General features: G+C 41.3%; 2 protein-coding genes and 1 non-coding gene across 3 annotated transcripts; 2 read left to right on the top strand and 1 right to left on the bottom strand.

Annotated features, from left to right (window-relative positions):
- Positions 1-997: 997 nt before the first annotated feature.
- LOC134755370 (uncharacterized) lies at positions 998-17,367 on the bottom strand. Its single transcript, XM_063691916.1, has 2 exons — positions 16,272-17,367; positions 998-1,007 (listed from the first exon to the last, which is right to left on the bottom strand). The coding sequence occupies exon 1, from the start codon at positions 17,203-17,205 to the stop codon at positions 16,282-16,284; it is 924 nt and encodes a 307-aa protein (XP_063547986.1). The 5' UTR covers positions 17,206-17,367; the 3' UTR covers positions 998-1,007; positions 16,272-16,281.
- Positions 5,150-23,011, top strand: LOC134755357 (uncharacterized). Its single transcript, XM_063691894.1, has 11 exons — positions 5,150-5,242; positions 7,385-7,546; positions 7,964-8,126; positions 9,739-9,860; positions 10,499-10,728; positions 11,700-11,869; positions 14,663-14,771; positions 15,346-15,533; positions 18,003-18,101; positions 21,406-21,533; positions 22,844-23,011. The coding sequence occupies exons 1-11, from the start codon at positions 5,155-5,157 to the stop codon at positions 22,921-22,923; spliced, it is 1,539 nt and encodes a 512-aa protein (XP_063547964.1). The 5' UTR covers positions 5,150-5,154; the 3' UTR covers positions 22,924-23,011.
- Positions 12,198-12,269, top strand: Trnaa-ggc (transfer RNA alanine (anticodon GGC)). The gene has a single exon. It is a non-coding gene; the product is annotated as a tRNA-Ala (tRNA).
- Positions 23,012-24,887: the final 1,876 nt, after the last annotated feature.

Below are 24,887 nucleotides of genomic sequence, written 5' to 3'. Positions count from 1 at the left end.
GTAATTGCGTGAATCAATTCACACTATACGACACGACTAAACAAACAAGCAAACTAGACATGACTGACAAGCAAGTAGTTTCCAAAACAAAACGACAGATGTAGCGTCACGCTACAAGAAATCATGATTTTACGCAGACGAGATCGCGGGAAGATGAAGAAACTAGTATTCAATAAAGTACTTTTAATTTAACTATTTTTAACTAGCTTGATTGTTAGTCAATAACAGCCACTTTTTATTGTTATTAAAGCCTATGTCGTATACAGTAACATTTTCTAAATTTATGTAACTGTAGTGTAAGACGGGTGGTCTACGCGTCGTAGGTACACTCGTCGCACACTAAGCTAAACGTAATAAATATAAGAGCCTCGGTAGAGAGTATCATTTCGTTCCATTTGGAGTTGAAACTCTAGGTCCATGGGGTCCCAGCGCGCATAAGTTGTTTGCAGAAATCGCGAAGCGTCTGGTTGACGTAACTGGTGACCGAAGAGCTGGCGGCTTTCTCGCACAACGTATCAGCATTGCGATACAGCGGGGAAATGCCGCCAGCATCATTGGTACAATGCCTCAAGGGCCTATTTTAGATTTAAGCTAGTTATTCATTTCGTTTACGTAGTACCACTGTATATATCTTGTTTGTAAATAAAAGTTTTTTTACTTTAAGTTAAACCAAAAGTGAGTTGAGTTGGTGTAGCAATAGTTTTTTTTTTTTTTTATCTACTTGACCTGGGCTCTATTGCACTAGGGCAATTAGAGCGGTGGGACTGTGTGGGGGGATGGTAGCCTGGGGAAAATCCAGGACCCTTCCGCATCACACGAGACGGTTTTGTAGCAATAATGTGGAATTGATAGTGTGCGAAGACCTTTCAACTAGAGCGGGTCTCTTGAAACCTAGACAACACTACAAGGGTCAGAAGTCAAACTTCGCTCTAATAATTATGCATACACTGTTTTAAAGATCCGTGTACTATACTGATTATTTATCACTAGTTAGTGATAGTTAACTACTTAGTGCGTGTGGTCATGTCTTGGAATGGGTGAGCGTCATCAAGATTACCTACAATATTACTAAGACTTATATTGACCGGGATATAGACCGTGATTACCTTTTGTATTATTTGTGTCAATATATTTATTGCTAATAAGGACGAATCCATGCAGTAGTGGATACACAGTATCAAACCAATTTGAATATATATAAATAATTAATTTTATATTTCGACGCAGTTACATGCATCATGTTCACGGGTGACTGAAGATAGCGGGTGGGTGTCAAAGTTGTGTAGACAGCGCTCTGTCTACCCTCATTCTTGCGCGTCGGCTGCGTTCACTTTCAACGTTACCAACGGTCGCATTCACACTTGTTGGTCCGGTCGCGTTCACAATCGTTGGTCTGTCCAAACACACTACACTCACGGTGTCACTACGCGCGTTTGATTCGGATATCACTGGTTTTTTACACAAACAAATCACAGGATTCCACGCATTTGACAGTTTAAACCCATCTTCACGATTGAAATTTTTGTATTTGTGAATTTCAACGGCTTCTCTTACCAATCTGGGTATATAGTGGCGTTCTGTCGAAATGACCTTGGGACTATGCAACTCGATCCAGTGATTTGTACCCGACTCAAGGAAATGCTGAGCAATAGCTGACTTGCGAACGTCATTGTTCTTGACCGCAGCAATGTGTTCTTTAATTCAGCAGGCAATAGTGCGTTTGGTCTGCCCAACAACATTACTACAATAGTCTACGTACATTACTTAAAAGCTTTGGAAACTTAACAAACGGCAACTACAAATAATAACGGGGGTGTTTACTGGCCATTACGGGGTCAAGGGAATCCTGGCCAAGATGGGGCACGCTGACAACACCCATTGTCGTATGTGTGGCGAAGAGGAACAGACAATATAACACATGTGTGAATGTCACGCCCTCGCCAGACAAAGAATGACTTTGGAACAGGCTATCTGGAACCAAAGGAATTCAAAACGCTACCCATAAGGTCCATCATCCGGCATATTGGAGATGGTGGGGAAAGCTCTTAGTAGCGGACGGATCTTTCCTAGGGGGTAACTGCGCAAAAGATCCCTATGGAACGAAGTGTATCCGCAAGGGCCCCCGAAACTATAAGATAAGATAGTCTACTTACATAAATAATAGTTGTTACTATGAAGCCCCATTTAGACGGATCAAGAACTTGTCTGATCTTGATCTATACCTATATATGTATATTGAACTGTCTGTATATATTGCGTCGCTGTTTGATATAGTCTGATCTACTCAAATGATTTTTACGCTTAAGACGGTAATCTGTTAAACAAACGCCATTGTCTCTTTTGTGCGAGCGGTCGGCCTTTGTGTGCCATTGTATGTTGGCGCGTGCCACGGCGCGTGCGGCGCTCACACACAATGGCACACAATAGCCGACCGCTCGCACAAAAGAGACAAAGGCTTGTTTAACAGATTACCGTCTTAAGCGTAAAAATCATTTGAGAAGATGCAGAAGAAGTGTCCTACGTGGGCGATCACGTTGCGAACGCGAACGCCGTGAGCCCGCCGCGCCGCGCCGCGAGTTGTTCGAAACGCGTTTTCGCAGCGTTTTACGGTATTTGGTCGATCATCTGAATTCATTGTACTCTGTAGTTAGCAGGTAGTTGCAATGTATCGAATATTGCATGCAAGTTCCAGGCCCCGTAGCCAACACGCCAATCGCTAACGCTCCGTAGCGATCGAAACGCAACTGTCACTGTCGTACTAATATGGAAGAGTGATAGAGAGTAACAAAGCGTTACGTTGTCGAAGCGATATCGATTGTCACCGTCCTTGGCTAGGCCGGCTGAACCGTCTAAATGAAGCTTGACTGTTTGTCTGTCCTTTCCACTGCTAAATACTATTATAAAGAAATTGGGCATGTAGAATGTGGAATGGTTAAAGAACTCAAGTACAACACTATACAATTTTAAGGGTAACCGGCGATACATTTTATACGTTTTAAGAGTCCCCAGCAAGCTCGGCCGAATTTCACCTTCCCATACAAACGGAGTTTTGTTCTCATTTTAAAACTACATGTTAGATTGTAATGAAACTTTGCACATACAATGACATATTATGAGGTATATCTAGTCCTGTAATTAGTTTATATACCTCCAGTTTATAAAACAAATCAAATAGAGCAAAAACAAGTTTTGTATGAAAAACTTAAATTTGCTGTATTTTTTTAACTATGGTATCTGAACCTGCATAAACTAATTACAGGACTAGATATACCTTATCGTATTGTAAGTAGAAAATTTCAGATCAATGTAGCTAATCGTTTTAAAATGAGAGCGTAACTACATAACTTTCGTGAGGCACTGACATATTAAATATATTAAACCGGGTCACTCACGTTTATAAAGTCGATGATTGCTCGACATGTTTCGCTCCATGACGAGAAGCATTTTCAATGAGCGCTTGCGTTGGTGGCCCCGATTACTCGGTGCGGGCGACGGCGGCGGCAGGGGAGACGAGAAACTACCCTCGTTTTCGGCATTACTGTCAAATGATGGGTTGCACACAGCACTCACTACATCATTCGCTAGGATTGTCCACCAACGCGAGCGCTCATTGAAAATGGTCCTCGTTATGGAGGGAAACATTTCGAGCAATCATCGACTTTATAAACGTGAGTGACCCGGTTTAATATATTTAATAGAGCGTAACTACGTTTGTATGGTGAATAATATGTACATATGTATATTATCTTAAGCTAATTATCAGAACAATTTATTGATGTTAATATACATTATTTCATAATAAATAATATTGAATATTATACAGATCAAATTTAATACTAAGAATTTCACAAAAAGATCGTCAAACATAAAAAAATGTATAAAAATTGTAAGTGACCCGATTTAATCTATTTAATAGAGCCATAGAGTAACTTATACTAGAGTGGTACTGTCATAGTAAATTTTGTAACCTCAGTAAATTCACTGCCATCTGTCGATACACTTTAAAACTAAAAATGAAGATTTATAAAAATACGATAGAATGTATTTAAATATAGATAAATGATTTTTTTTATTTGCATTAATTATTTTTATGATTTTGACCCATGTTCTTTCACTGATATGCGTTAAAATTGTTAAATAACAAACGAAACCGTCAACGCCATCTATACGACTGTAGGCCAAAACTAGTAGCGCCCTCTGAACGAGAATCAAATTTTCTTGATTTTTGAGGCACGTTTTTTCCTTAGACTGTATCCATCTATTACGGAGTTATATCTATCTTTGATAGAGCGTAACTACGTTTGTATGGACAACCTAGCTTGCTAGGGACTTAAGACAAGGCATGCTCAACGTGACATGACCTAGTTCTAGAATTCTAGACCATCGTTACTCGGTTGTTTACTCCCGTGTGATATAAATATAGAAATGCACTATCTCGTCTCTGATATAACTGTTTATTGGGAGTAGAGCGTTTAAATTAATATAAATTATTTAACAATGTTCGGGAGAAAAACAATAGCGTATTTGAAAATGGGATTTACAGAAAGGTATTAACTAATGATGTTTTAAATTGTGTCATAAACTCATTTATTTTATATTTTTATTGTAAATATGCCTATTTTGAAACGATTTGAATTATTTAATGGCTGACATAGGTCGTTATTGACAATTATATTTTGGCTACTCTTAATAACATTTTTAGCTCATTTAAGTGCAAATTAGTAAAGTTAGGTAGTCATTTTGTGAACACATTGGAAAGGGCCGAGCCGAGTCGATCTTACATTCAACGATAGATAATTGCAGTTGTCATTTTATAAATAGTTTTAAAAAGTTTTCTAGTTAGAAAAATCGCGGGGCACTTTTGGATGAGACTAGCCCAGGACCGGGATAAGTGGCCTACACGAGAATAAACGAATATGATTATGATGATGATGAAATAGTTCTATGATATAGTGTTTCATACCGCTATTACCCAGTGCTAATAAAATGTCCATTTATGGAGATAGGTACTAATTATTTATACCTATTGTCATAAAACGTGACAAAATGTGCAGAATCTTTTTATTCATGTTGTGACAAAATACACAGGTATATTTCTTTATTGTATTTTATTATATGTAGTTAATAGTGAATGTTGTTGCCAGTGAATTGAAGATGAAGAAATCCGTGCTATTAAATAAATTGACACCAAAAGAGAAAACCAAGATGGAAGTGAGTCTGGAAGATGCACTGGATTTAGCAGGTAAGTCTAGTAACTCCCTATAAACTCCTGCCGCCCCTGACAAAGATTTTGATAGACTGACATTAATTGGTTTTTACTAAATAGTGCCAATTTTATAAACTGTAATACTTAGATAACATACACTAAAGAAAAAGTGACCAAGTCAAAAACACAAATAAAAAAATATTACTTACATAAAATAATTTGGTTTGTTCCCTAGTTGGATAGATGGCAGCACCATCTCTCTCACTATACCGTAATATGGATAGCATACACCAGAGAATTTGAGACGGGAATCGCCGTGGCCGGGTGATCTAGTGGTCAGGACATTAGCCGCGTAAGCTGAAGACGAGAGTTCGATTCCCGCGTCGGCCACCGGTGGACTGGTCACTTTTTCTTTAGTGTATGTTATCTATTTCAGTTTACAATTTATATATGTAAATACTTCAAAAACACAAATCAAAAAATATTTCATAAAATAATTTTTTTTGTTCCTTAAGACTTCTGCAAGAGTGAGCCTTGCCAGAGACAGTGAATTTTTTTCACTTTTTATTTATTTCTAAGCATTATGGCGTCATTTGCAGACGTTTTTACTAAATACAAAATTAATAATTATTGTTGTAGGACTAATAAACAACTGTCTTAAATAATTTTGATAAGCTTATAAAATCTTCTGATAACTCGTAAAATTATTGAGTGTGTTAATCGTAATAATTACAATTTCCTCTCAAAAAATTTTACTACAAAAGTATAGTGAAGCTACAAAAAATATTTCAAACAAAAAATTACTTTAGAAACCCTCCATCCGCTAAAACTTACATCCAAAAACCAATATCAGTAGATTAAAAGAAAATACCGCATTTCAAACGTATGATTATCCACATTGGTAACTGGAAATGTGTTACGGACAATTTCCTGGACCTATTAACACGATCCACCCGCCCCGGCTTCGCACAGGTTACACAAAACTATACATCTAACCCTTCCTCAAGAATCGCTCTATTGATAGGTGAAAACCACATGAAGGTACGTTCAGTAGTTTTTGAGTTTATCGCGAACATAGACACAGCGGGAGACTTTGTTTTATAAGGTGTAGTGATAGGTCCTTTTTGGCGTCCAAATGTTTTTTTGTCTGCATGCTTTTCTTTTTTATGTACTATGTTGTGGCGTCAAATAAATTTATTTTCTTGCTTTCTTTCTTTCTTAAAACATAAAAATAGCTTTTGATTATTTACCACAATACGGAAGCCTCAGTTGGCGAGTCCGACTCGCACTTGTCCGGTTTTAAAAATCTACGTTCACGTTCATCTCAAAATACTGAAGATTAGTGTTTATGTTTCATTCAATCACATTCAATGCACATTCTTGTCCAAGATCAAAGACTTTGCTATGAAAGTTTGTCAGGCGCTAGAGACCAAGAAAACTGGAGCGATTTTGATAACTCAGACCATAGAGTAACTTATACTAGAGCGGTACTGTCATAGTAAATTTTGTAACCCCAGTAAATTCACTGCCATCTGTCGACACACTTTAAAACTAAAAATAAATCTTTATAAAAATACGATAAAATGTATTTAAATATGGATAAATGATTTTTTTTATTTGCATTAATTATTTTTATGATTTTGACCCATGTTCTTTCACTGATATGCGTTAAAATTATAAATAACAAACGAAACCGTCAACGCCCTCTATACGAGTGTAGGCCAAAACTAGTGGCGCCCTCTGATCGAGAATCAAATTTTCGTGATTTTCGAGGCACGTTTTTTCCTTAGACTGTATCCATCTATTACGGAGTTATATCTATCTTTGCTCAGACTGTGCATGTGTCAATTTAAACGTCAAACTTCTATGAGATAATGACGTATAAATAACACTTGCACAGTCTAAGCTATCAAAATCGCTGCAGTCACAGAATATAATTATAATAGTACTAGGTACAGAAATTCACTCCCTGACAAAACGCGACTACTACTCGCAAGGCGGCGCAAGCGCGTGCAGGCGTCCGTTCCATAGCGGTGTGCGGCAATTACTATGGCAAAAACTCAAAATTGAGGCGGCCGATACTTGTAGCGACGCGACGAAATCGCGGAGTGAGACACGCCTGGCAGAGTTATCTTGGTCTAATTCGTTTTATCTACCATAATTTTCCTTATTTTTCAGGTGCTGGTAAATACCAAGTGTTCCACTGTGCCCTGATGCTTACAACTCTGTCGTCGGCCGTCATAGAGATGATAGGCACTGCCTTCATCCTGCCCGCGGCTGCCTGCGATCTCGAGCTACCGGACACGCTGAAAGGAATTCTTATTTCCATGCCTAACATAGGTAAAACACAGGGAATCCTAGTTCAGGCCCATGTGCAGGCGCACCTAAATGGTCGCGTACTGTGCGGTTTAAGAGGAATTTCCTCCCGCGTACGCTTTGGCTGTGGAATGAGCTCCCTGCCGAGGTTTTCCCGAGGGGCTATAGTATGGGGTTCTTCAAAAAAGGAGTGTACAGGTTTTTAAAGGGTCGGCAACGCGCGTGTAATATCTCCGGTGTTGCAGGCGTCCATAGGCTACGGATACTGCTTACCATCAGGCGGGCCGTATGCTTGATTGCCACCGACGTGGTATAAAAAAAATGTAAACCATCACTATTTTTTTAGTCTTTGTTTTTTATGAATGTATGCAATACGTGTTTTGAATAAATTATGTTTATGTTTTAATTGCATTTTGTACATGAAAAATGTTTGGCTTTCAGGTGTGATCCTAACCGCGCCATTCTGGGGCCATGCAGCCGATAATTTCGGCCGTAAGCCTGTGCTGCTGGCTTCAGCGGCAGCCTCTGGCGCCATCGGCTTCGCCGCCGCCTTCATGCCAAACTTGATTGCATTCGCGCTCTGCAAGTTCGCTGCGTCACTGTTGTAAGTTGCAAACTTGACAACCCTAAAAAGACAAGAAAACTTGCTTTTGCTTCCGCTGTTAAACATTGGATTTGTTAGACATCGAGACTATTCTTTACTAAATGAAACTGTTCTTGCATGCCCCAATCACTTGCACCAATGCCGTTTTAAATTATAATTTAAACTGACTATGACATGGGGCGGTGCAGATTCTGTATGGAGGCAGAGGAGACGCCCCTGCACATCCTCACAGAGTGCCCTTGCCTAATGCGTACTTGTGACTTAATCCTGGGCGGACATACCTATGTTGCGCCCGGAGGAGTGAGTCTCTCGAGATCAAAAAGATCCTGCAGCTGTTTGAAGTTGCAGGTTTGGATCGAGAGTTGTAGTAGGTGGCGATCACAATACACGGGTGTGGTGCGCTCGATGGCGCTTTACGGTGCCCCAGTATGGGCGGATTCCCTCAGCAGCCACATCATTGCCCAACTGCGACGACCGCAGAGGGCAATGGCGCAGAGGGTAATCAGAGGATACCGCACAGTGAGCGCGGCGGCCGCGTGCGTGCTGGCCGGTTCTCTGCCCTGGGACCAGGACGCGAGGGTCCTCGCGGCGCTGTACCAGTGGCGCGGGGAGGCGCGAGCCCGAGGTGAACCGAAAGCACCTCAGGAGGTGGCGAAGCGGCACACTGAGCTGCTAGAAGACGCGACGGAGATGTGGGTGCAACGGCTAGAGCGGCCGAGGGCTGGCTCCCACACTATAGAGGCGGTACGACCAGTCCTCCGTGACTGGGTTGAAAGACGCTCCGGTGTCCTTACCTTCAGACTAACGCAAGTACTGTCGGGGCATGGCTGTTTCGGCAGATACCTGCACAAGGTTGCCCAGCGGGAACCGACACCGGAGTGTCACCAATGCGGAGCCGGCGTAAACTCGGCCCAACACACATTGGCTGAGTGCCCAGTTTTTGGCGAGGAACGGGAGGAGTTGGTCGCCCAAGTAGGGCTAGACCTTTCGCTGCCAGCCGTTGTTCAGGCCATGCTGGGCAGCGAAAGTGCGTGGGAGACTGTGCTCACGTTCTGCGAGCACGTCATGAGAGATAAGGAGGCGGCCGAGCGCGAACGGGAAGTCCAGGCCGAGGCTGACCCAATGCGCCGCCGCCGCATAGGCCGCAGACGTGCCGCTCATGAGCGGAACCTGCCGCCCTAATGAGAGCCAGCGGGCGGTGGACACGGGGGCGTCCCCGCCCATGACGCTGGCTCCCGAGATGGTAAGCGCGACCTAGTGTCCTGGAAGCGCTTCCACTGGGTAGGTCAGGGGAATAAAAAAGGGTATGGATCCTAGGCAGGATAGCCGCTGCGGGGTCGCGGACGCATTGCGTGAGCTTCCCCGTAACCCCGCAACCACAGCGGCGAGAGGACACCATGGGGTTTAGTGGGTAGTGGGGCCCCTGAGTCCCACATAACCGTCCGGGCCCGGCGGTATGCGTAAAAGCATTCCCCATGTAAAAAAAAAAGGCGGCGATCACAATAGATCAGGGATGGTCGCAGTGATACATAGGCTTTGGAGCCTTATATAGCCACTAACACAAAGAAGAAGAAGACGAAGAAGCTGACTAATTATTACTATTTATTTCCAGTCTTGCCTGCCCATCATCTCTAGGCTGGGCGTACGCCAGTGAGCTGGTGCCTCGTCGTCGCAGAGACCTCGCCCTCCTCGTCATTAATGGCTTCCTCACCACGTCCTCGACTCTTAGTCCACGTGAGTAAACTAAGTCTACTAAACAGTTTTAAATAATGTTTAAAAAATATGGTCAGTTTATTTTTCAGGTTCAATAGTATATATGTATATAATAGTGAAAGAAATACTAAGAGCAATGCCAAAAATCATCTTTTTTATGATCGTACTATATAAATAGGTACAGGTTAATACCAATACCACCTTTAGATAATGCAGCAATTAATTATCTAATTTATGCATATAACACACACAAACCTGGCACACAGCAACAAGTTGAAAACTTATTATTGATTTGCGTTTACATAATGTAAAAAAATATTATGCGTTACACAAAGACCGTGAGTTATTGATCTATTGTATTTAAATTATTATTTGCAATTTGACAACAAACAAAATATATTAAATGTACAAAGGCGAACTTATCCCTACAAGGGATCTCTTCCAGTCAACCTTTGAACAAAGAGTAGGTAAAAAATAAAACATGATAGACAAACAAACACTATGTACAAAAAAGTAAACTATGGTTCAATTATGACGCAAGTAAATAATTAAAATATAACTCGTAACTAAATATACAGTAACTTATTAACAACATAAAAATTTGTGATGTCTTAAAAAAATTGTCAAGTAATTTAACTATCAATTCTAAACAATTTCAGTGCTTGCCTGGGGCATCCTCCCCCTGAACTTGCCAGCCGCAATCAACATTCGACCCTGGCGCCTTCTCACAGCCGCCTACGCGTTCCCCCTACTCCTCGTGGCTCTGTGGCTAACCCTGGCCAAGGAGAGCCCCAAGTACCTGATGACCAAGGGCCGACAGGAGCAGGCCTTGGCTGTGCTCAGCCACGTCTACTCCGTGAATACTGGGGCGCCACCTGATATGTATCCGGTAAGCATGTAAATATGTGCCATTTTCAACCAAAAGAGAACTTATTGTCGGTTGTCAATAAGGCGCTATTTCCATAAATTTTCAATTTGAAATCAACCTTATCGACAACCGACAATGTGGTACCTTATAGTTGAAAACGTCACATATATCTTTCATCCTTTCCTTGGGTTGCATTCTGGATTAGCCCGTGGTACGCTTTTAGCAACCAGGAGTCGTAGCACGGTACGCTTATCACCATGCCTGTCACGTTCTAAGAAGTATGTGAGTGCGAAAGTGACGGACTTAGTGATAGGGGAAACCATGCTGCGCGGGCTGATCTCAAGTACTGGTTTTTACGAAAGCGACTGCCATTTGAACTTCCAACCTTAAGGAAGTTCAAATGGCGGGATTAGTCCGGAGGACACGTTACAAAAAGCCGGGACAACGTTAGAGAAGAGAAGGATTGGTCCGGTCTGGTTTCCTCACTAATTTTCGAATCAAATATTTAGTAAGTGTTTTTAAGCCAGGTAGGTATTTAGCATTGCAGTTACGGATCAATACAAATAATCGTGAGTAACAGGATGGCGGGTGTACATCAACAAATGGAGCTGCGGTATAACTCAGGAGTTAGTGCTAGCAATGTGCCAAATGTGCGCCAAAATTGGAGCAATGTGCTCTTTAAACTCCTTAGGCAGTACTTTCACTCTTGAGTAGGCAGCCATTAGCGAGAACTGGAAATGCCCCCGCCAACCTGACGTCAGGATGGCGGGCGTCATTTATTTCTTAAATATCTCTGGAGTTTAAAGAGCACATTGCTCCAAATTTGGCGCACATTTGGCACATTGCTAGCACTAACTCCTGACCTATACCGCAGCTCCATTTGTTGATGTTGATGTACACCCGCCATCCTGATACTCACAAATAATCTTGCCAAATTGTCCACATCTTGTTAATGCAGAATTACTAAACACTGACATAACTTGTCATTTCAGGTAACATCCATCAAAAAGTGCGGTCAGAGAAGAGATTCGTCATCAGAAGAAGGGTCCAGTTGTGAGCTGGCACCGAAGCCAAAGAATAGGACTGTCTGGGCCTTGCTGCGGCCTCCACATCTCAAGTGGTTGGCTCTGACTGGGTTCCTCATGTTCGGCCTCTTCTCATTGTAAGATTTGTAAATAGTTTTATTGGTGGTCTTACGTAAACGCTGCCGTAGATTGTGGATTCTTGGAATTCGTGCTGACATCTCAACCAGCTAAAACTAGTCCCCATCCTTAGCTTAACTAACCCTCGAGAGCTCTGATGACCTATTACTTAAATTTTAATATATTTTTCCTTTTTTATTGTGGGACGTACCACATTATTACAATCTATAAATTGTATATACAGATGTCAATCACAATGAAAAAAACAAGGTTGTGAACCTTAATATGCAGATGTCGCTAGTGACGTCGTCACAGTTGCAATGATTAAATTCGCGTCGATTGACGGATGGTCAGCTGGCGCAATTGGTAACGCATTGGACTGGCAATCCAAGGATGTGGGTTCGAGTCCCACGTTGACCAGAGTTTGATCATCGTTGATTTTTTACCTATTACTTACTTTGGAAAGTCCATTAGAGATTAAAATAAGTACTTATTGAAAAGACACTGGCTAAATGCTCATTTACCAGAAAAACTAAATTAACTCACGAAGATTATATGGCTGTAGCAATCTAGAGGTAAGAAGTGTTGGTAGTTTCACAAATATAAAAAAAACTAAAGGGCCAATACACCATACCGTATAATATAAAATATAAATCACAACAAGGTTCGTTAAAATTTTGCCATGAAAAATTCACACTTATCTAAGGGATGACAGCTACGTTTATATTTAATGATGATCAGTTTATCAGCATTTTTTTAGCATTAGAAAAAAGGTAAACAAACTTGACGTGTTTTTATTGAAAAATATTGTAAAACGCTTTAAAAGAATTAGTTTATATTACTTATGAAAGCAAAAGAATGTAAATGATCGTATATGATTTATGCTGCGTAACATAGGTCGTCTTAGAACAGTTCCTCGTCGCTTGGTGCTTTCAAAAAAGAACCCACGAATCATCGGACCTACTTATTTCGAGCACCTACTTCGAGCAGCTTTGACTGCTTATCACGCATATGTTTCCTCAACGCTCAGGTATGGAGTTATTTTCTGGGGCAACTCCACTAATCGTGAACTAGTATTTCGAGCACAGAAAAGGTGTTTACGATCCATGTGCGGGCTGCAATATCTGGAATCATGTAAACCCTACTTTATCGAGTTGAAAATTCTCACGCTTCCTAGTTTATATATACTCGAAATAGCCTTATTTGTCAAGAGTAATCCTGGCCAATTTAAATACTTCTCTAATGAGAGACGATGTGATACACTGATTGGTATCCCATCAAAGACAAAATTAGTCTCAAAAAGTGTCCTAGGAATGGCACCAAAAATTTATAATAAATTGCCAAATGTAATTCGGGGTAAGGAGGGCTTTAAAGAATTTAAACAAGCCTTAAAAATGTATTTAATAGAAAAAGCCTATTACTCGATCAATGAATTTATTAATGAATGTGTTGAATGATGTAAAAATTTTTACAATATTTTTTTCTTTTGTTAACTGTGACAATTTTGACATGCTTCTTTTTAAAAACACACCTGACATCTGTTTTGTATCTGGTTTAATTTTTTTTTTTTGCATGTGAGGTTGGCCTTATATTTTAAGTGTTTGTTGTTATTTTAAGAATATTTTAGCGTGTACTCTTAGGTATTTTAGTGTTAGTTATATTTTTATATCGTACGCCGAAAGGCACACCATGGCTCATGGACCTAATATATTACTGAAATGACACCTTATGTAACCCATGATGACGAAATAAATGAATCTTTGAATCTTTGAAACCTACCTGCCGAAATAAGAAACGAGCAATGCGACGAAATATTCAGGCGTAAATTGAGAAATCTTTTCTTGGAAAACCGTCTGTACTCAGTAAATGAGTTCATGGAAATAACATTTTGATTCAGAAATTGTTTAATTATTATTGTTTTCTATATTGACATTGTATTCTTTATCATAAAGACGATCCTTATTGGGAGTTTTTTTTAAATATTATTATGTGTTGACGATTCTTATTGGGAGATATTATTTGTATTATTTTATACCTACTCCATTAATATGACACTAACCACTGTTCCCATTTGGGATAAATTGACTTTTTATTTATTGTTTCTACTTTTGTTGTGTGTTGTGTTTTTATTGTTTAGTGTAAGTTTTGACATTGTAAATCTACTTATATTTTGGATTTGTAAGTATTTATCTACTTACTCTTATTGTAATTGTGTTGACAATCCTTATTGGAGCTATAATTTTATGTTCATCAGTATTGTTATTATTTTCATTTTTATTTTTATTTTGACGATCATGATAGAAATTCTTATATTTTTGACATTAATGCAAACTTATTATGTAAATTGTCTTTCATGAAATAAATCATCTAATGTAATCTAATCTAATTGTAGCATATTTGCTCTTATTTTTCAAAAGTGATTTTTAATAAAAGGACACGTCAATATCACTTACCTTCTTTCTAATGCTAAAAAAACGTACTATAGCCGTAGTGCAACCCATCAGCCTAAACGATGACTCGCGCTTAGAACGGTCCGGGTCCGGGCCGAGGTGTTCGACACTTGAGTTTTCTATAGAAAGCATCACGTGATCGCCGATCACCCGTCATAGGAAACGAAGCGTCGAAGCCTAGCGTGATTCACCCTTAAGACAACAAACGTTAATTTCAGATTAAACGGGCTGTTAATGTTTATTCCAGATTAAACGGGATGTTCCTGTTTATTCCAGATTAAACGGGCTGTACCTGTTTATTCCAGATTAAACGGGCTGTTCCTGCTTATTCCAGATTAAACGGGTTGTTCCTGATTATTCCAGATTAAACGGGCTGTTCCTGTTCGCCCCAGACACCATCAACAAAGTTATGCAAGGCGCTGCCGAAGAGGAAGGTACCCTGTGCCTGCTGATGAACCCGTCCGACAATCAGGTGCCTATAAGTTTCTTAGTACTTAGAACCATTTATCATATCATATCATTTATTCCATTGTAATCATGTTCATTTGTACATACTGGTCTTACATATTGGTCAAGTAGGTACATGATACCCTGCTAGGGTGTACAATATTGGATCTTAAACTACTTATTTTGAACTTATACCTAGTTTTAATTTCTTATATAAACTTTTAAATAAAATAAATTTGTCAAAAAAAAAAAAACTAATTCATGCGTCAATCAATAATAATCATAAATTATAGTCATACTCATACTCGAATGAAATTTAACAATAAATTATTAATAGTTATCATAAAATTCATAAACAATTTATTTCTTTCTTAACTAGCGACCCGCCCCGTCTATAAGATGTACCTATGAAAAAGAAAGTATAAAATGCATTTACCGGGATTCGAACGCTGGACCAACTTTAAGTTATACTCAGGAACCCATCTAGATGCCAGCCTCGGCAACCGGTGGCCTTGGTCACTTTTTTTTTAGTATATGATATCTATTACATTTTTATGAGACTCAGGACTTTAATCCAGACAATTTTCACTTACTTCCAGACATCGTCCTCGATCTGCGTGGACAGCATATCCGAAAACACCTTCATCATAATAGCAGTTACAACCGCTGTCTACGGCGCGGCCGTGATGGCAGTGAGCCTGCTGCCAATCTCCAAGAAGAATCTCTTGGTCGGCATGTTTTTGTGCGTGGGAGCTACGTGTCTGTTGGCGGGACTGTTGAAGAATAGGTAAGACATTTTAGCTATGAGGTACTTCGAGCCGTTTCTTTCTAATCTATCATTATTATTATCATCTTTACATATGCTGGCCTCACCGTAACCGAAAATGAGAACTGCAGCAGCAACTGACATAAATGCTTATTCCTCAATTCATATTGTCATAAGTTTCCTATGCATCTTAAAAGTACACATAAAAATTCAGAGCCATTTGAGCCACTATTCGTGATCAAACGACCGGCTTCAAAACATTCATAGCATAAAGTTTTCACATGATAGCAGGCGTGTTCACATCGGCCCTTCAGATCCTTACCCTTTTCATTGACTGTAAGATATATGACAACTAGCTTTTGGCCGCGACCTCGTCTGCGTGGAATCAGTAACAGCAGCTAGAGTAAGTTAAGCGCCTGGATTATTGATAGCAATCATTCAATTTGAGCATAAGCTTAATTGCTTGAAATCAATTATCAGGCAATTCATTAAATCTCTCAATTTCAGCCCCCTTTTCACTCTCTTTAGGTATGATTTCCGACATAAAACTATCCTGTCCTTGCCCGGGACTCAAACTATCTCTGTGCCAAATTTCAACTAAATCGGTTCAGCGGTTTAAGCGTGAAGACGTGACACATAGACAGACAGGCAGACAGACAGACAGACTTTCAATCAATCAATCAATCAATCAATATATTTTATTTCAGACTAATGTCCATAGTGTTAGTGTACATTCCCTTAAGCCTATGTTAGTTAAACCTATACTAACTTATAATAACCTATAAACTAAGCCTCTGGATCCCATATGTACACTGTCCCAATGTTTCCAGAAGGCGCAAGCAGGCGACTCTAACACTAGGCGCACGAGGCTGTTGGAACCGTCTCGCACGCGACGCATCAGGGAGGCAGTTCTTTTGCGTATTATCGCACCGAAGCAGTCCGTACGCGCCTCCGCGAACATACCTGACGCGCTGCAAAAACGAGGCAGTCCCAACAGCATCCTGAACCCATTGTTGTACTGGACGCGCAGGGCATTGAAGGCTTTTTTAGTATAATTTGTCCACAGGCTGCACGTATAAAAGGTCTGACAAAATGCCTTAAATAGCGTTATTTTGACATTCCCGTTACACCGCGCAAACCTGCGAGACAACATATTACAACGCACCGCCAATGCCCTGCGCTCCCTCTCTATATCGACGTCGTCCTGAAGATTATCGGTCACCCAGTGTCCGAGATACTTAAAGCGCGTCACCCTTTTAAGAGCAGCACCACACAAGCTGACAGGTGGTAGTTCGTCAAAAGCCTTGTTACCTGCTTTAAAGACTAACAGCTCGCTCTTACTTGTGTTGTACCTCAGACCATGAGCGACCGCATAATCCTCACATACCTTTAAAAGTTTCACTAGCGCACTGATTGATGGACACAGCAGCACCATATCATCGGCGTAGCTAATGTTGTTCACCGTGGTGCCACCTACCGAACATCCGATATTCGAGCTGCTGAGTCCAGCAATCAGCTCATCCATGTACAGATTAAATAAGCGCGGTGAGGTGAGTCCACCCTGCCTCACCCCGCACTCCAACCTGTACACTTCCGAGTGCGCGCCCGCCCATCTCACCTGGTTGGTTTGATGCGCGTACCAATACCGAAACAGGTTAATCACCTCCCTCGGAGTGCTTGTGTCGTTTTCCATCTTATCCCATAGTATGTCATACGAAACCGTATCGAACGCCTTCGACAGATCCAAAAAGCAGGCAAAAACGGGTGTTTTCCCTTCAATATAGTACTTAACGGTATGCTTGAAACAAAGAATGGTACTCTCTGTAGATAGACCCGGTTTGAAACCAAACTGCGCGTCTTGTGTTTTAATGTGCTTCGCCAGTAAGTTATCAAGCAGACCACTTTCGCATTTATAATATTAGTATGGATGGATTATATTATGATATCACAAAATCTGCCCTTCTTAGTCACGCCATGTCAGCTTATATATCTCACCTACTCCCTAAATGCGTATCATTGAGCAAGGTCATATTTCGTAGTTCAACAAAATTTTGCTTGAATAAAAGGTCTACTGTAAGGTAGTATATGAAAGGCACTGGTATCTTAGCGGTAAGAGCGTGCGACTTCCAATCCGGAGGTAACGGGTTCAAACCCCGGCTCGTACCAATGAGTTTTACGAAAATTATGTACAATATATCATTTGATATTTACCAGTCGCTTATTGGTCAAGAAAAGCATTGTAGAAGTGATCGTAGGAAGATCAGTGGCAGTCGCTTTCCTAAAAACAAGTGACTACGCCAATGCTTGTGAAGATGATGGTCTAATGACGCATAATGTGAATATGGTAATGTCATTAGCGTAAGACATTATGAGCCCATTGCGTCCCACTGCCGGATTAAGACCTCCCTCCTATTTTTCCATATGTCACAAGACAGATATACCCATTCCCAATTTTTCCAACGATGATTCTAATGAACCGTTATTCCACAGGACGGTAGCAGGTGTGTTGATGTCGGCTCTTCAGATCACTGCCCTTGGCATTGGACCTCTGACGGCATATGCAGTACAACTCTTCCCTACCAGTTTAAGGTAACGGCGTTTTACTATAAACCAGTTTCGACAGGAGGCAGTAGCAGGGGTGTTCATGTTAGCCATGAGATCACTGCACTTGGCATTGGGCCTCTGACGGCATATGCAGTACAACTCTTCCCTACAAGTTTGAGGTAACGGCCTTTTACTATAAACCAGTTACGACTGGAGGCAGTAGCAGGGGTGTTCATGTCAGCCATCAGATCACTGCACTTGGCATTGGGCCTCTGACGGCATATGCAGTACAACTCTTCCCTACATGTTTGAGGTAACGGCCTTTTACTATAAACCCGACTTACGCCTTTTACGACTGGAGGCAGTAGCAGGGGTATTCATGTCAGCCATCAGATCACTGCACTTGGCATTGGTCCTCTGACGGCATATGCAGTAAAACTCTTCCCTACCAGTTTGAGGTAACGGCCTTTTACTATAAACCAGTTATGACAGGAGGCAGTAGCAGGGGTGTTCATGTTAGCCATCAGATCACTGCCCTTGGCATTGGGCCTCTGACGGCATATGCAGTAAAACTCTTCCCTACCAGTTTGAGGTAACGGCCTTTTACTAAAAACCAGTTATGACAGGAGGCAGTAGCAGGGGTGTTCATGTTAGCCATCAGATCACTGCCCTTGGCATTGGGCCTCTGACGGCATATGCAGTAAAACTCTTCCCTACCAGTTTGAGGTAACGGCCTTTTAATATAAACCAATTTCGACAGGAGACGGTGGCAGGGGTGTTCATGTTAGCCATCAGATCACTGCACTTGGCATTGGGCCTCTGACGGCATATGCAGTACAACTCTTCCCTACAAGTTTGAGGTAACGGCCATTTACTATAAACCAGTTACGACTGGAGGCAGTAGCAGGGGTGTTCATGTCAGATCACTGCACTTGGCATTGGTCCTCTGACGGCATATGCAGTACAACTCTTTCCTACTAGTTTAAGTTAAGGTAAACCGCCTTGTAGTACAATTTAAGAGTGTCGATAGGATTGTATTGCCGAATTCGGCCAAATGAGACTTCTGCGAAAAGTTGGTTGGTAAGTGAAATTCGGCAATACAATTTTCGGCGAAAGGCAGAGAACCTAGTGATGCAGGTTCATTTGCCGCCGTGGTGGAAATTCTACCGTGGAATAGAAGAAGCGGGTATTTAGGGTTCTCAAGGGTCGGCAATGCTTAAGTGGCTCCTGTGATGTTGCTTATGTCCATGAGCGACGATGACCGCTTCCCATTAGGCGGCTCGTCTGCTCGTTTGCTGACTATCACATAAAATAAAATAAAAAGAATAAAAAGACAGATGCATATGTCGGAGCTCTAGATTACTAGTCTTAATTGGCATTGGCCCGCTCAAGACCTTGCGTTTTAACTTTTTCCAACTAACCAGTTTGAGGTAAACGACCTTTTAAAGGGGCCCACTGATTACCAGTCCGCCGGACGATATCGGCCTGTCAGTTGCTCGGAACGTTGTGTTGAACGGGAACGATATTTTGAGTTTCACTCAGGGGCAAAATTTGTTTAACCCTCGTGCTTTGAAACCCTCGCAACGCTCAAGATTCCATTTTTCTAACCACTTGCTACGCTCGTGGGTTAATTTTGTATTTCCGCTCGTGCATTTTGATACCCGAGCAAGCGAAAGATGCTTGCTCGGGTATCAAAATGCACGAGCGGTTAAACAAAACCTTTGCCCTCTTGAAAATCAAATAACTATAAACATGCTTGTCTTACGTGTGCTATAAGCCAGGAGAGATAAAGAGTCAGAATGAATATCAAAATAATTACACCTGCACTGCCATTTGACTTAGAGGATATAACCAAACGGAGTAGCCATTAACAGGCGTTCCCCTCTGTCGAAAATAGTCGGCCAATGGTCATACACAATATATGGACTGACGTTTATCTGGCATGGCTATTTTTACGTTAAGTTCATTTGACGTTCCCCTCCCCCGCAAAAATCGGCACACTTTTTTGTACAGAAAATTACAGTCAAGGTGTCTCCGTTTGGTTATATCCTCTAAGCCATTTATTTTGATGTTATCTCTCAGTAAATATGTGCCCAGTTTTATTTACCTACATACCTAGTATCTTTAATATTTATAAATTCTCATCATGACAAGATTACTGGAGATGAAAATAAATATGGGCGTAGGTGATATTGTCTTCGGTTACCGCGATAGTTACCTACTCATGAAATAAAACCATATGAAAACGAATTATATCGCGTATATTCAATTTATAATACATCCCGACGTTTCGAACCCTTTACAGCGTTCGAAACGTCGCGTCGGAATGTATTATATATTCAATATACGCGATATAATCCGTTTTCATAGTTTTATTTCATGGGTGTAGGTGTTTTAAGGCTTCGCACACATAATAAGGGGTGTCTGCTGGCTAACTGTCCAGTCGGACTTGAAATGAACTTTTAACATTTATTATCATTTGTGACGTGGCACAACACAACACGGTGGGCCACAAAAACAATAAGTCCAAACTTCATCCATAGAATCCGATACCGTCAAACGGGGTAAAATAGAGGGATTTCATGTTCACGTGCAAAAAATCTAATTTTTTTTATACCACGTCGGTGGCAATCAAGCATAAGGCCTGCCTGATGGTAAGCAGTTACCGTAGCCTATGGACGCCTGCAACACCGGAGATATTACACGCGCGTTGCCGACCCTTTAAAAATCTGTACACTCCTTTTTTGAACAACCCTTGATAATCGTTTGTCCTTATCTGTCAATTTGCCATTTTTGAACCTCGAACTCATTTTTAGGGTTCCGTACCCAAAGGGTAAAAACGGGACCCTATTACTAAGACTCCGCTGTCTGTCTGTGTCTGTCCGTCTGCCCGTCTGTCACCAGGCTGTATCTCATCAACCGTGTTAGCTAGACAGTTGAAATTTTCACAGATGATGTACTTCTGTTGCCCCCCCATACCCCATACTACTCTTTGCAAAAAACACACATATTAATTAAAGCATTAATATTCTGATTGTTGTGGACTAATCCCAACAAGGCCTAGTTTTTCACCTCTGGGTTGGAAGGTCGCTTTCGTAAAAACTAGTGCCTACGCCAATTCTCGTGATTAGTTGCCAAGCGGACCCCACAGGCTCCTATGAGCCGTGGCAAAATGCCGGGACAACGCGAGGAAGATGATGATTCTGATTGCTGTTCGAGAACTCCCTAGTTATATTTTGATTTTTACGTATAATACCATTAGTAAATGTAAATAGTTAAGGTACTTAATCGCAGTAAAACATTACGCAAACTCATACATTTTTAAAGAAACTTTTTTCATTTGCCATAGGGGCACAGCGGTAGGCGCAGTCATGATGTGCGGACGGCTCGGCTCAGTGATCGGAGCCAGCGCTGCCGGTGCGCTGCTCGCTGTAGCGTGCGAAGCCACCTTCCACTGCTTCACTGCCTTACTCGTCCGTAAGTTAAGCTCTTGCTAGACGGTCGCCAACAAACCCCTCGGACCGCGTGGCCTTGGTCTGGACGGACCGTGTAGACAGTTGTTTCTAACAAAATTTCATACAAACATTACCAAGGTCAGACGGTCTGAAGGCTTATCAGCGACCGTCTAGCACGCGCTTTACATCCAATGACATGTCCAGGGCCTGATTTACCCACAGGCTAATTAGGCTAAAGCCTAGGGCGCAAGGACCAAGGGGGCGCGGCGGCGGCTCTGAGTTGAGACAAGCGGGGGGCGGATATACATAGTCAGCCTAGGATGGTCAGAACTCTATGTCAGGCTCTGCTCTTCCGTAAGTTACATCCAATGACATGTCCAGGGCCTGATTTACCCACAGGCTAATAAGTCTAAATCCTAGGGCGCAAGGACCAAGGGGGCGCGGCAGCGGCTCTGAGTTGAGACAAGCGGGGGGCGGATATACATAGTCAGCCTAGGATGGTCAGAACTCTAGGCTCTGCTCTTCCGTAAGTTACATCCAATGAAATGTCCAGGGCCTGATTTACCCACAGGCTAATAAGTCTAAAGCCTAGGGCGCAAGGACCAAGGGGGCGCGGCGGCGGCTCTGAGTTGAGACAAGCGGGGGGCGGATATACATAGTCAGCCTAGGATGGTCAGAACTCTAAGTCAGGCCCTGCTCTTCCGTAAGTCACATCCAATGACATGTCGGAGACAAAATTGAGGGAAAATGTAGGAAAGGATGACCTGGACTTGTTGGCAATTGCAGTAGAAATTGAACTTTCTCTATTTCTCCACCGACACGAGCTTCTTCTTCCTGCCCTTATCCGTAGTTTATAAATGCATCATAATTTCTGCATTGCATGCTTTTCCATGAACCAACAGTGTATGCTGTCTTTGCTGATGTGGGACTTGAGTCCCCGGCAAGCTCGGTTCTCCATACAAACGTAGTTACGCTCTCATTTTAAAACGAGTAGCTAGATTACTCTGAAACTTTGTACTTACAATAGGATAAGGTATATCTAGGTCTGTAATTAGTTTATGTAGGTTCAGATACAATAGTTAAAAAAATACGAATTTAAATTTTTCATACAAAATTTGTTTTTGTTCTATTTCGTTTGTTCTATGTACAATAGCTTTATAAACTAATTACAGACCTAGATATACGTCATGTCATTGTATGTGCAAAGTTTCATTACAATCCAACACGTAGTTTTAAAATGAGAACGAAACTCCGTTTGTTTGGGAAGGTGAAGTCTCTAACACATTGTTGTGATTTATACACACACCTGCATTTGTCACGCCTCTGTTTCAGTGTGTGCAGCTCTAAGTCTCCTCCTACCAGGTGCGCAGAAATCTACTCCCAGTGCCGCCCAGTCTGAAGCCGAAGGTTGACCGTCGCGACATCTAGGGTGGATGTTAAGAATACTTCACAAATGCTTCTTTAACAGCAACTTAAAAAAGAGAAGGAACTTATTAACCGCTATAACGAGTTCGCTGACAGTACGTCGACGTTTTTAACGACGCTAGATGCTAGCAATAAAATAAAATAAAAATAAAAATATTATTATAGGACATTCTTACACAGATTAGTTTAGTTTATAGTTAATTTTAGGGTATTTTATTATTATGTACCTACTCGTATTGTTGTGACTTAGTTTTAGTTATGTAATGATTGAATTAAATATCTTTTTTTCTTAAATACCTACATAGAAAACACCCATGACTCGGGAACAAATATCTGTACTCATCACACAAATAAATGCCCTTACCTGGATTTGAACCCGGGACCATCCTCTTTATAGGCAGGGTCACCACCCACTAAGCCAGACAGGTCGATTAAAGTAACTTTAGGTATTAAGACTGTTATTATAGAAAATGATATCATCCGTTATTATTAAGTGTTATCACTGTTCTAGTCCTATAAATTAGAATAAGTAATAATTATGTGATAAGATTAATCATTCATTTTTGTGTTCCATAAACACCTGTAAGTGTATTTATGTCAGTTCTGACTTCTGATTTAATATAATATATCAATTTGATTTTTATCAAATTGAAACTTACACGGATGTCAGTATCGAGGTACATTATTCCGGAGAAGAATTGACTTATAGTCTTTTTTGTAAAATAAATAATCTAAACAACATGTGTAATTTCTTATGACGTGGCAAGACATCCTAAAACTTGTTCCACTAATTTACAAAATCCTATCAAAATTTTAGCAAACTATAGCCGGTCACACAAGTTTGTCAGTAGAAAAAGGCGCGAAATTCAAATTTTCTAATGGGAGGATAACCCTTCGCGCCAATCTTTTTTTTTTTGTTTTTTTTTGCCACTTTTCCACTGACGAAAATTGCTTGACAGGGTATAGCTTCGGCCCGCGACTTCGTCTGCGTGGAATGATGAGGCTAAGCGTATGCTGCGACGCAGGCGAAGCAGTTCACGCAGCGCAGCGCAGAGCAAATTTCCAGAAGTATAGTTACGCACGCTGCAGCGCAAGGACGTTCCACACTTCACAAAATATGCTCTGCGCTGCGCTACGTGAAATGCGTCGCCTGCGTCTCAGCATACGCTACGGCCCGGCCACGACATCGCACGGCGGCGACCATAGGTGGGAACGCAAGGTCCGATCGCTGTGTCTCGCTCCAACCTATGGCCGCCGCTCGCCGCTGCCACCGCCGCGCGAAGTCGTGGCCGGGCCGTTAGCCTGATAGAGTTAGACCAAGAAAAGTGCACCAATTAGATAGCATACGCAGTGTTAGTGTTATTTATACGTCATAATTTCATAGAAGATTGACGTTTAAAATAACACTTGCACTGCGTGTGCTATCAAAATCGTTGCAGACTTTTCTTGGTCTAACTCTATTGATAAAAACTATCCCATTTCCCTCCACGGGTCAGTACCACAGATCTAGGGGCGTAAGGATCTTTGTAATTAAAGGACTTAAAAAAAACACCTAACCTAACCTAACGCAGCGTACTACGTAGGCGAACAACACGCGAACGCGAAGCGAAGCGATGCGGCGCGGCCGGCCCAGGCGTTCGCGTTCGCAACGAGATCGCCCACGTAGGACACATCTATAGGTATCAAAGGATTAATTCACCCCGCGCCGCATCGATTCGCTTCGCGTTCGAGTGTTGTTCGCGTGTTTTTCAAACCCAAGTCAAACTCAGGCTTAACTTAGATAGCTGATTTGTTACCTGCAGTTCCGTTTTAAATAAATACGTAATCTTATTCACATCATATGGTTAATTTGATAATAATTATATAAAATTCCGAATCCAACATCAGCAACATAGGCAACGGTAGCGAAAGTAAATATCATAAAACCTTTCATCAGATCAAAGATAGATAT

This window comes from Cydia strobilella, chromosome 2 (assembly GCF_947568885.1).
Source record: "Cydia strobilella chromosome 2, ilCydStro3.1, whole genome shotgun sequence".
In the NCBI taxonomy this organism is placed as follows: Eukaryota; Metazoa; Arthropoda; class Insecta; order Lepidoptera; family Tortricidae; genus Cydia; species Cydia strobilella.
The sequence above is the reverse complement of the archived record's forward strand: the minus strand, read 5'-3'. Positions and strand labels throughout refer to the sequence as shown.